Source organism: Dendropsophus ebraccatus, chromosome 8 (genome assembly GCF_027789765.1).
Source record: "Dendropsophus ebraccatus isolate aDenEbr1 chromosome 8, aDenEbr1.pat, whole genome shotgun sequence".
Classification (NCBI taxonomy): domain Eukaryota; kingdom Metazoa; phylum Chordata; class Amphibia; order Anura; family Hylidae; genus Dendropsophus; species Dendropsophus ebraccatus.
Genome location: NC_091461.1, coordinates 15,816,340 through 15,829,592, shown reverse-complemented (window position 1 = coordinate 15,829,592; position 13,253 = coordinate 15,816,340). Strand labels below are relative to the sequence as shown.

Below are 13,253 nucleotides of genomic sequence, written 5' to 3'. Positions count from 1 at the left end.
CTTGATAAATCCTAAATAATATTGACAGCGTGTCAGAGTGGCGGTGTGTTATGCATGGCCGCCCTCGCGCTGGCACATGTCTACATCTCCATTATGCCGCAGTTGGACGGATCTGCTGCCATTGAATTATTATGAATTATCTTAAAATCTGTTACACAAATATGTTGGGCATTGGCGTCCTCTGCGTGCCCATTGTCTGGATGCAGGTCCTGGCAGGAGATGCTGGACATCAGATGGCGTCTGTCTACGGTAACTGCGCCTCAATTATCTAATTGGAAAATGAATTGTTATTGACGTCTTATGCTCCTCGGTACATTCTCGGGTCGTCGCTGGATCATCGCCACTTTTTCTCAAGAGAGAACGTCAATATCTGATCGGTGGAGGTTCAACACTCGGAACCTTAATGATCAGCTGATTGCCAGAGCCGGAAGCAGAGAGCGCCATACATTGTGTAGTGGTGATGGTGAGTTACTGCAGCTCAGCTCCTATAGAACACTACAAAAACATTGCCACTTTCTTCCAGAGACAGCACCGCTCTTGTCTCAAGGTGGTTTGTAATTAAAAGGGTTATTCAGCGCTACAAAAACATGACCACTTTTCCCCCTCTCTTGTCTCCAGTTCAGGTGTGGTTTGCAATTAAGCTCCATTTACTTCAATGGAACTGAGTTTGAAACCCACCCAAGCTGGAGACAAGAGAGGGGGAAAAGAAGCCATGTTTTTGTAGCGCTGAATAACCCTTTTAAGCTCTATTCACTTCAATTGAACTAAGTTGCAAAACCTACACCCAAACTGGAGACAAGAGCGGTGCTGTCTCTGGAAGAAAGTGGCCATGTTTTTGTAGCCCCGATAACCCCTTCAGGCTATGTTCACACAACATATAAACAACGGTTGTTATTTGGCACTCAAAACAATGGGGGAGATTTATCAAACATGGTGTAAAGTGAAACTGGCTCAGTTGCCCCTAGCAACCAATCAGATTCCACCTTTCATTTTCCAAAGAGTCTGTGAGGAATGAAAGGTAGAATCTGATTGGTTGCTAGGGGCAACTGAGCCAGTTTCACTTTACACCATGTTTGATAAATCTCCCCTAATGTCTCTTGTTCAAACAACGGCCATTGTTTTAAATGAAAATTGCATTGAAGTCTACGGACAGCGGCTGGTTATTTCAATGGCCATAGCGAACAACGGCCATTGTTCTATACATTGTGTGAAACAACGGCCGTTGTTTGCATTGACTTTAATGAAAGCATTATAAAAAGAATGGCCGTTGTGTAAATTGAAAACAACCGTTCTTTTCATAAAAAGTATGTTGTGTGAACATAGCCTTACAAGGACCTGACATGGACAACAGACAAGTCATCTAGTTTTGTAGCTGTGTACCTGCAGGTAATTCTACGAAAGTATTAGTGGCTCTGTCCAGTTGTTGCTGGAGCACGGACAATGCTATAGTAGACGCACTATGGGTTCTGGTGCGTACAACATAGCAAGACGCCACTGCCGCAAATTGTAAAATAGGTGGGGACCCTATTGCCGATTTGACGTTGGGTCCTTTGAACCTTGAAGGGGTATTCCAGAAAAAAGTTTTGGAAAGTTATACAGATTTGTAATTTACTTCTATTTCAAAATCTCAAATCTTCTAGTCCTTATCAGCTGCTGTATGTCCCGCAGGAAGTGGTGTATTCTTTCCAGTCTGACACAGTGCTCTCTGCTGCCACCTCTGTCCATGTCAGGAACTGTCCAGAGCAGTAGCAAATCGCCATAGAAAACCTCTCCTGCTCTGGACAGTTCCTGATATGGACAGAGGTGGCAGCAAAGAGCACTGTGTCAGACTGAAAAAAATATACTACTTCCTGTAGGACATACAGCAGATGATAAGCACTGGAAGACTGGAATATTTTTTTTTTTAAATAGAAGTAAATTACAAATCTATATAACTTTATGAAACCAGTGAAACAGCCAGTAATCAGGCATATGTAGCAAGAGGTGTCCCAACTGAATATGGAGGATCAATCCGAGAAAGGAAGCAATAAACCATCCTGCGGTCTATACTAGAGCATTGTATCTGTGCATAGGAGAAGTGCAATAAGGGAACAGAAAATGATTACAGTGCGGTCAGTCCGTGCTTTACCACCATGACTGTAAATCCAAACTGGGTAGTAAAGCTGATTACTCCTGTATATACAGAGGATAGTCAGTATATAAAGTGCTGCACTCCTGTATATACAGAAGATAGTCAGTATATAAAGTGCTGCACTCCTGTATACAGAGGATAGTCAGTATATAAAGTGCTGCACTCCTGTATACAGAGAATAGTCGGTATATAAGTTCTGCACTCCTGTATATACAGAGGATAGTCAGTATATAAAGTGCTGCACTCCTGTATACAGAGAATAGTCGGTATATAAGTTCTGCACTCCTGTATATACAGAGGATAGTCAGGATATAAAGTGCTGCACTCCTGTATATACAGAGGATAGTCAGTATATAAAGTGCTGCACTCCTGTATATACAGAGGATAGTCAGTATATAAAGTGCTGCACTCCTGTATATACAGAGGATAGTCAGTATATAAAGTGCTGCACTCCTGTATACAGAGAATAGTCAGTATATAGAGTGCTGCACTCCTGTATACAGAGGATAGTCAGTACATAAAGTGCTGCACCCCTGTATATACAGAGGATAGTCAGGATATAAAGTGCTGCACTCCTGTATATACAGAGGATAGTCAGTATATAAAGCGCTGCACTCCTGTATACAGAGGATAGTCAGTATATAAAGTTCTGCACTCCTGTATACAGAGGATAGTCGCTATATAAAGTGTTGCACTCCTGTATATACAGAGGATAGTCAGTATATAAAGTGCTGCACTCCTGTATATACAGAGAATAGTCAGTATATAAAGTGCTGCACTCCTGTATATACAGAGGATAGTCAGTATATAAAGTGCTGCACTCCTGTATATACAGAGAATAGTCAGTATATAAAGTGTTGCACTCCTGTATATACAGAGGATAGTCAGTATATAAAATGCTGCACTCCTGTATATACAGAGAATAGTCAGTATATAAAGTGCTGCACTCCTGTATATACAGAGAATAGTCAGTATATAAAGTGCTGCACTCCTGTATATACAGAGGATAGTCAGTATATAAAGTGCTGCACTCCTGTATATATAGAGGATAGTCAGTATATAAAGTGCTGCACTCCTGTATACAGAGGATAGTCAGTATATAAAGTGCTGCACTCCTGTATATATAGAGGATAGTCAGTATATAAAGTGCTGCACTCCTGTATACAGAGGATAGTCAGTATATAAAGTTCTGCACTCCTGTATACAGAGGATAGTCAGTATATAAAGTGCTGCACTCCTGTATATACAGAGGATAGTCGCTATATAAAGTGTTGCACTCCTGTATATACAGAGGATAGTCAGTATATAAAGTGCTGCACTCCTGTATATACAGAGAATAGTCAGTATATAAAGTGCTGCACTCCTGTATATATAGAGGATAGTCAGTATATAAAGTGCTGCACTCCTGTATACAGAGGATAGTCAGTATATAAAGTGCTGCACTCCTGTATACAGAGGATAGTCAGTATATAAAGTGCTGCACTCCTGTATTCAGTGCAGTAATGTGGGGGGAGAGGAGAACAATGAGCGCTGCTCTGGGGGCCGCTACTGGATGAACTGGTTTCGTTTCTTAGAGATATTTCTTCCTGCTTCCTGCGTAACCAATACAGTTAGAGACAGCAGCCACCAGCGAGAGACAGACGGCTACAGAACCAACCAAAGAGACAGACGGCTATAGAACCAACCAAAGAGACAGACGGCTACAGAACCAACCAAAGAAACAGACGGCTACAGAACCAACCAAAGAGACAGACGGCTACAGAACCAACCAAAGAGACAGACGGCTATAGAACCAACCAAAGAGACAGACGGCTACAGAACCAACCAAAGAAACAGACGGCTACAGAACCAACCAAAGAGACAGACGGCTACAGAACCAACCAAAGAGACATACGGCTACAGAACCAACCAAAGAGACAGACGGCTACAGAACCAACCAAAGAGACAGACGGCTACAGAACCAACCAAAGAGACAGACGGCTACAGAACCAACCAAAGAGACAGACGGCTACAGAACCAACGAAAGAGACAGACGGCTATAGGACCAACCAAAGAGAGAAACGGCTATAGATCTAACCAAGGAGACAGATGGTTATAGGATCAACCAAGGAGACAGACGGCTAGCACACTGAAGAGAGTCCAGGAGAACAGAACTAAAGACAGCCCAAAAAGAGACGGCAAGAAGAGCAAGAGACAGCCCAACAAGAGAGAGGGAGCTGTCACTAGACTGAGAACAATGAATCCAAACTGAATCAGGACATAAGAAAAAGTGACAGCAAGAAACTGTAAAGCAGAACAAGAGACAAGAAGAGACTCTGAAAAAGCCTTAAAAAACAAGAGCGCAAAAAAGAGCAGAGAGAATGATGCCAGAGATGCAGCCCAAGCAGACCTCCCCACCAGGACTGTCCCCACACCCCATGTACACCCCAAAGCCCCGGGCAACCTTCACCCCCCAGTACATTGACCCAGAAGTAAAGCAGAAGCCTCCAAATGAGGACTACCTCATATTCAGGGTAATGGGGGGAAGGGGGTTGTGTCTGTGTAGAATAGCATCTAATACTATACTATATTACTACTGCTGCTATACTACTACTATACTATATTACTACTAGTACTGCTATACTGTATTACTACTACTACTACTATACTATATTACTACTGCTGCTATACTACTACTATACTATATTACTACTAGTACTGCTATACTACTACTACTATACTATATTACTACTAGTACTGCTATACTGTATTACTACTACTACTACTATACTATATTACTACTGCTGCTATATTACTACTATACTATTTTACTGCTAGTACTGCTATACTACTACTACTATACTATATTACTACTACTACTACTACTACTACACTACAATACTACTACTGCTATATTACAACAGTGGTACCTTGGTTTAAGAGTAACTTGGATTGAGAGCGTTTTGCAAGAAGAGCTCACAGATTTTCAAAATTGTGATTTGGTGTAAGCGTATCGCTTTGGTGTAAGAGCTCCCTGTACTGGGTGGGAGGGGGAGGGTATGGTCTGCATAGCGGGGTCTACAGCACTGTACTCTGACAGCCCTTGTGTTTCCCATCCTCTCCATTCCTGCTATAATGTGCCTGCACTTACACTCAGCCATTCACACTGCTGCTATAATGTGCCTGCACTCACACTCAGCTATACACACTGCTACTATAATGTGCCTGCACTTACACTCAGCCATTCACACTGCTGCTGCTATAATGTGCCTGCACTCACACTCAGCCATTTACACTGCTGCTATAATGTGCCTGCACTCACACTCAGCTATACACACTGCTACTCTAATTTGCCTGCACTTACACTCAGCTATACACACTGCTGCTATGTGCCTGCTCTCACATGTTTCTGTCGCTTTCCTCCTGCACAGCTCTGTAATTCTCACTCCCTGATTGGTCCATGCTGAACACAAACCCTTTCTCATTGCTGTCATGTGACCACACAGACCTCTGACAGCAGCCCTGCTTCTCTATTCTAGCCTGTTGTACTATGCTACTCCATTATGGGGATCTGCAGTTCCATCCAGTATCTACAAACTGCTGCTGTGTTATCAGGGTTATACAGTTACTATACATTATACACCACATGCTGGTTGCTATACTGTACAGTAACTTATATATCACATATTCTGCTGTTTATAAATGTTTATTTAATTTGTTTTACATCTTATTCAGAATAAAAAATCATTATTTTTGGTCTGGGAAACCAATTTTCCGCATTTTTTAATGATTTATGGCAAAATTTGCTTTGATTTAAAGGAGTACGCCGGTCTAGGTGTATTTTTAGCGTATGGCTGGGGAGGGTGTGGATTTGGATTATAAGCACAGTCCCGGAATGAATTATGCTCGAAAGCCAAGGCACCACTGTACTACTACTGTTATACTACTACTATATTACTACTATTACTACCCCTATACTATATTATTACTACTACTACTACTACCCCTATACTATATTACTACTACTACTATAGTACTACTGCTCCAATACTATATTACTACTACTACCCCTATACTATATTACTACTACTACTATCATAGTACTACTGCTCCAATACTATATTACTACTACTACCCCTATACTATATTACTACTACTACTATCATAGTACTACTGCTCCAATACTATATTACTACTACTACTACCCCTATACTATATTACTACTACTACTACTATAGTACTACTGCTCCAATACTATATTACTACTACTACTACCTCTATACTATATTACTACTACTATAGTACTACTGCTCCAATACTATGTTACTACTACTACTATAGTACTACTGCTCCAATACTATATTACTACTACTACTATAGTACTACTGCTCCAATACTATATTACTACTACTACTACCTCTATACTATATTATTACTACTACTACTACTATAGTACTACTGCTCCAATACAATATTACTACTATTACTACCCCTATACTATATTACCAACTACTACTACTATAGTACTACTGCTCCAATACTATATTACTACTACCCCTATACTATGTTACTACTACTACTACAGTACTACTGCTCCAATACTATATTACTACTACCCCTATACTATATTACTACTACTACTATATTACTACTACCCCTATACTATATTACTACTACTACTATAGTACTACTGCTCCAATACTATATTACTACTACCCCTATACTATATTTCTACTACTACTACTATAACTACTATAGTACTACTGCTCCTATACTATATTACTACTACCCCTATACTATATTTCTACTACTCCTGCTCCAATACTATATTACTACTACTACTACCCCTAAACTATATTACTACTACTACTATATTACTACTACCCCTATACTATATTACTACTACTACTACCCCTATACTATATTACTACTACTACTATAGTACTACTGCTCCAATACTATATTACTACTACCCCTATACTATATTACTACTACTACTACAGTACTACTGCTCCAATACTATATTACTACTATTACTCCAATACTATATTACTACTACTACTACCCCTATACTATATCTCTACTACTACTGCTCCAATACTATATTACTACTACTACTACTATAGTACTACTGCTCCAATACTATATTTCTACTACTACTATAGTACTACTGCTCCAATACTATATTACTACTACTACTACTACCCCTATACTATATCTCTACTACTACTGCTCCAATACTATATTACTACTACTACTACTATAGTACTACTGCTCCAATACTATATTACTACTACTACTATAGTACTACTGCTCCAATACTATATTACTACTACTACTATACTATATTTCTACTACTACTACTATAGTACTACTGCTCCTATACTATATTACTACTACTACAGTACTACTGCTCCTATACTATATTACTACTACCACCCCTATACTATATTTCTACTACTACTGCTCCAATACTATACTACTACTACTACCCCAATACTATATTACTACTACTACTACTATAGTACTACTGCTCCAATACTATATTACTACTACTCCTATAGTACTACTTCTCTAATACTATATTACTACTACTACTCCAATACTATATTACTACTACTACTATAGTACTACTGCTCCAATACTATATTACTACTACCACCCCTATACTATATTTCTACTACTACTGCTCCAATACTATATTACTACTACTACCCCAATACTATATTACTACTACTATAGTACTACTGCTCCAATACTATGTTACTACTACTACTATAGTACTACTGCTCCAATACTATATTACTACTACTACTATAGTACTACTGCTCCTATACTATATTACTACTACCCCTATACTATATCTCTACTACTACTGCTCCAATACTATGTTACTACTACTACTATAGTACTACTGCTCCAATACTATATTACTACTACTACTATAGTACTACTGCTCCTATACTATATTACTACTACCCCTATACTATATCTCTACTACTACTGCTCCAATACTATATTACTACTACTACTACTATAGTACTACTGCTCCAATACTATATTACTACTACTACTACAGTACTACTGCTCCAATACTATATTACTACTACTACTATACTATATTTCTACTACTACTATTACTACTATAGTACTACTGCTCCTATACTATATTACTACTACTACTACCTCTATACTATACTACTACTACTACCTCTATACTATATTACTACTACTATAATACTACTGCTCCAATACTATATTACTACTACTACTACCTCCATACTATATTACTACTACTATAGTACTACTGCTCCAATACTATGTTACTACTACCCCTATACTATATTACTACAAATACTACTATTACTCCTTCTAGTACTCACATCCACCTACCTGGCATATACCATGAGGATGCTTTTTGGCATTCATTAGCTCCATGGTGCCCTGTGAATACATTCAGCATAGACACCCGGAGTTCTTATTACCCATGTGCTACATGTATGTTACAAGCACAGTGTGAACACACCCCATATAGCAGGATGCACTGTTGTCATGGTAACATGGCCCTGGTACGGCTGTACTGATCACCCACCTGTTCACATAGGTGTAGCAGAGCTGAGCTTGTCCGGTTGTAGGGCTGTGCTTTCTCTCATGATTTATGGTAAATGATAGTCACAGACTCAGCTCTGCTACATCTAAAGCTCTGTAGCAGAACGTAGAAGATGACATTTAGTATGTACAATTGTGTGCACAATAACCTGATGGAATCCTAGGACTGACGTGACCCATTGTTCTCCTCCTCCCGTAGCCTACAGTGGTCCAGCAAGCCGTCCAAGACATCCAGGGCTACTTATCTCCAGATGAAGATGGGAACATGAGGAGCTCCTGGATCCTGGCACAGTAATCAATCCTTTACTATCCTAATATCTATATGACATTGGCCACAGAGGCATCCAGTCCTGTCCAGGACAGACGGGAAACAGATCACTGATCTCAGGGACACCAGCCAAAGATAACACTGCCGGCTGTTGGTTAAAACGATCAATACAGTGACATCCTAGGTGCAAAACAGAGCCCACGGAGCCTCATTTAACCCCCTCCCGCCGCTCGACAGTAAATTAAGGTCGCTGCAGCCTATGCCTGATTCTGCAGCAACGTTAATTTACGCTGCAGGATGACACAGTCGCAGGCGCTGCGCCTGTGTCATCCGCGGTGGGTTCCAGTTATCAGTGATAGCCTGGGACCCGCCGCAACTCTCAGCACCGGTGCATGACCACAGCATCTATAGGGCTCCTGACAGAGAATTCTCCCTCTACAGAGGGAGAATTCTCTGCCGATGTGCATCAGGGCTCTGCAAAGTGATTGCAGAGCCCCGATGGTAGCCATGGAAACTGGAAGCCTCAGGCTTCCAGTTTCCTGGCTACGGAGGCCAGCGGGGAGAGGAAAGTCAGGAAGCGCAGAGGTGCGCTCTGCCCCCCAGAGGAGAGGGGGCAGACATAGAAACATCAGCTTATGGGATCATTATGATCCCATACGCTGATGTCCAAAAACGACCTGTGCATTGATGCATTAATGACCCCAGGTCGTGAAAGGGTTAAGAGTCTCGAAACACAGGACTAGTCAGATATCCCTTCTTATGTACCTGTGTGGCCCCTGTAGTCTTATGTACCTGTGCGGCCCGTGTAGTCTTATGTACCTGTGCGGCCCCTGTAGTCTTATGTACCTGTGCGGCCCCTGTAGTCTTATGTACCTGTGCTGTCCCTGTAGTCTTATGTAACTGTGCGGCCCCTGTAGTGTTATGTACCTGTGCTGTCCCTGTAGTCTTATGTAACTGTGTGGCCCCTGTAGTCTTATGTACCTGTACGGCCCCTGTAGTCTTATGTACCTGTGCGGCCCCTGTAGCCTTATGTACCTGTGCGGCCCCTGTAGCTTTATGTACCTGTGCGGCCCCTGTAGTCTTATGTACCTGTGCGGCCCCTGTAGTCTTATGTACCTGTGCGGCCCCTGTAGTCTTATGTAACTGTGCGGCCCCTGTAGTGTTATGTACCTGTGCTGTCCCTGTAGTCTTATGTAACTGTGTGGCCCCTGTAGTCTTATGTACCTGTACGGCCCCTGTAGTCTTATGCACCTGTGCGGCCCCCGTAAGTTTAGTAGGTGTAATACTAATCTTACTCTGGCCATAGTTATAATCAGTGTAACCTGTGTGACACCTCCGCTCCTGTCAGTGCTGCCGCACAGACCTCCATATGCTGCTTGGCATTAGAGCTGAATTTTAGCAGGTCAACCATAAAGAGATGAGGGGGGTCTCTGGGTCCCCACACTTATAAGCTTGCTTGCACCTTCGGCCGCTGTGACCCCTATAACTACACCACTGCCTAACCTCTTAATGGGCAACACAAAAATGGCTCCTCCAGTTTCTCCCCTTGTCTGTTCCTCTCATTGGTTTCATCTCTTGCAGGATAAGTCACTGGGGCACAGAGCGCGAAGTGATTGCTTTCCTCTGCGACCGATCCCTACTGATCTGTTACTACGATGTCGTGGAACTTGGCAGATCTCACGTGTTTCGTATCCCTCTAAATTACATTGACACGGTAATGTGGGGACCTCTGTCGTATCCCAAGATGGCGCTTAACAAGTAAGAACTTTGAAGAACCCCAATGGGGTACATATGGGGAGGGTAGTTTCCCAGTTTATATGGATGTACTGTAGAGATCAGTGGGAGCTGTGTAGATCTCTGTGCCGTCAGTGCTTTTTGGTGGAGGATGCGGGCAAATGAAATATTCAGCCATATGTTGTGTGATAGGAGATAGCGGATTTAGAGGTCATTATAGCCACCTCTTCTAACCCCTGCACCACCAGGAAGCACATAGGGGGCACATTGCTGTCTCCATTCTAGATACACCTCTATCTGCCCCCACATTTTGGGGTTACATGATCTTCAATGTTCTTCACTCTGCGTCTTTGCTTTCTCCAGACTTGAGGGAAACGCTCTCCAGATACAATGGGACAAGTTCAGGAAACCTCCTTCTCTCCTATCATGGTGGAATCCGTGGACAGAAGATCTCTCCTACATCAACCTGATCCGACACCCAGGAAACCCAGCGAATAAACCCTTGAGAGACATGTGTCAGGTGAAGAATCTATAGCATGTATCCAATCGTATCGAGTCCCAGAGCTGCACAGAGTATTTCAGGAGAGGAAAGGGATGAGGACAGATGTATGTGAGTGCGGATGGGGTATGCATGGGGGAACTTCTATAATGTGTAGATAATAAAGGAATCGGGAGGGTCTGACCAGGGTCTAGAAAACAGGAACCTCAGTGTCCTATTAGACTAGAGTAGCGGGTTGTTTGCGCAAGCCACCACTGACTCCATTCATTCTCTATGGGAGCTGAAGAAACGGCCTCTCTATTCTAATGGGAGACTGGGATCCCTGTTCTTATTGTGTAGGGTCTCAGCAGTCAGACCCTCAAGAATCAGTCAGTTATCTCCTCTAAGATGGAGCAATTATCTACTGTGTCCGTGGAGTGGATTATGCACACTCTCACATCTCCTGTACTGAAGAGTCAAAGAGGAGTTGTGGCTCAGCATTTGTTCCGCACTCTACCACACCTCACCATTCCTTCCTCCTCCCTCTTCTTCATAAATGCTGCCCGGCCTCCTGCTCACTCATGCTGTCAGTAGCTGCCAACACAGGACTGATCTGCAATCAGATATAGTTGAACCTCCTAGTCTGTGTTGGAGCTGTGGTCTAGGGGTAAATCACCTGTCTAGGGACCAGCATTTTTAAAAGTCCAAATTAGTTTTTAAATTCATTATTTTTAATACAATGATGAGAAGAAAAAAATATATAGTTTTTTTTTTTCTTCTCATCATTATATTAAAAAAACTAAACTTATTTGGACCCTATTGGGAATTCTTTGCATTTGATACTGTACTTGCAAATTACACAATAATGAGAACAAAAAAAAAGAATAAATACCTATATTTCATTTCCATCGGGGGAATCAAACCAAAGAAAACAAACGGCTGCTGGCCTTTAGGAAGATGATTTACCCCTAGACCACAGCGCCAACACAGGCTAGGAGTACAACTATATCTGATTGCAGATCAGTCCTCTGTTGACAGATAGTTGGGAGGGCTAACGTGTGCTAGAGTGTGGCACAAACACTGAGCCACAACTCCTCTTTGACTCCTCAGTACAGTAGGAGACCCGAGATTGTGCATAATCCTTTCTACGGATAAATTATTAAAAGGCACCAAGCTCACTAGGGGACTGCCAACCATAGCACACTGTCAGCACCTCAGCTAAGGCCCAGGTGCTGACAAATTCCCTTTAAAATTACTAATTCCATCATGTATGGATAGCCAAAGCCACACTGTGGGCTGCCCAGACACAATGGGAATTGTAGTTTTGCAACAGCTGGAAGTCCACAGGTTCCCCATTCCTGGTGTAGAAGGAACTGGATAGTGAAGAGAACCCTGGAGTACATGGAGGCACAGGTAACCATTGCTTTCTTGTTTTCTAGGTGGAGAACTTCATGGAGGAGCTGGTGGAGATGGTGAAGGCGGCACATGACCACAGCCCCCTCCCGGGCCGAGCCAATGGTCTGCTGGTCCTCCAAAGGCCTGTGACCATAGACACATCGCTCGGACTTGTCTCTTTCCTCAACCACAAGGTCCAGTTGGGTTACGCCAAGCCCAGGTGGGGGTTTGGATTCTGAGCAGCAGACTTACCTCCTGTTTGAAGGAGACAGTTACCCTGGATACGCAGCAGTAGTGCCGGCTAAAGACCCCCACCTGCATATCAGGAATACCGGAAGCTTCTGTCACCCTTTTATCCCCCAGGAGCTTCGCTCATCATTCTGTCTGATATTTGTATGTAGAAAAGCTGGATTGGTAAATAAATGTCTGATATCATCCGGTGTGATACAGTGTTACATCCCTGAAGCAGGTGAAGGAGTAGGAGGCTGTAGTTCTGGAATGTTCTGTAGCTGCCATCATCCTCTATGTGTCACCATCTCTGCTGCTGTCAGTGAATGGAAATATTCTTGTGTCCATTCAGATAAAGACGTCTCAGCAGATCCTGATCATAAAGCTCAAGGTTTCTATCAATGTAGAAAACTGCTGTCACCTGGTCCCTC

General features: G+C 42.3%; 1 protein-coding gene across 3 annotated transcripts; it reads left to right on the top strand.

The window, feature by feature from the left end:
• The first annotated feature begins 360 nt into the window (after positions 1 to 360).
• LOC138798412 (tumor protein p63-regulated gene 1-like protein) lies at positions 361 to 13,029 on the top strand. 3 transcript variants are annotated; one of them, XM_069978859.1, is made up of 6 exons: positions 361 to 463; positions 3,742 to 4,644; positions 8,919 to 9,010; positions 10,569 to 10,745; positions 11,085 to 11,241; positions 12,639 to 13,029. In XM_069978859.1, exons 2-6 carry the CDS (start codon positions 4,492 to 4,494, stop codon positions 12,831 to 12,833), a joined length of 774 nt encoding a protein of 257 aa, XP_069834960.1. In that variant the 5' UTR covers positions 361 to 463; positions 3,742 to 4,491; the 3' UTR covers positions 12,834 to 13,029. The 3 variants fall into 3 exon arrangements, with proteins under 3 accessions (XP_069834960.1, XP_069834959.1, XP_069834961.1); XM_069978858.1 differs by lacking the exon at positions 361 to 463 and adding an exon at positions 1,200 to 1,386; XM_069978860.1 differs by lacking the exons at positions 361 to 463; positions 3,742 to 4,644 and adding an exon at positions 8,696 to 8,771.
• The last annotated feature ends 224 nt before the right edge of the window (positions 13,030 to 13,253 follow it).

Bases quoted from the DNA above. Each gene is read 5' to 3' on its own strand.
- LOC138798412 (XM_069978859.1), top strand. From the start codon at position 4,492: ATGATGCCAGAGATGCAGCCCAAGCAGACCTCCCCACCAGGACTGTCC. The intron at 4,645-8,918 runs GTAATGGGGGGA...CTCCTCCCGTAG, and splicing joins AGGACTACCTCATATTCAGG to CCTACAGTGGTCCAGCAAGC. The intron at 11,242-12,638 runs GTGAAGAATCTA...CTTGTTTTCTAG, and splicing joins CCTTGAGAGACATGTGTCAG to GTGGAGAACTTCATGGAGGA.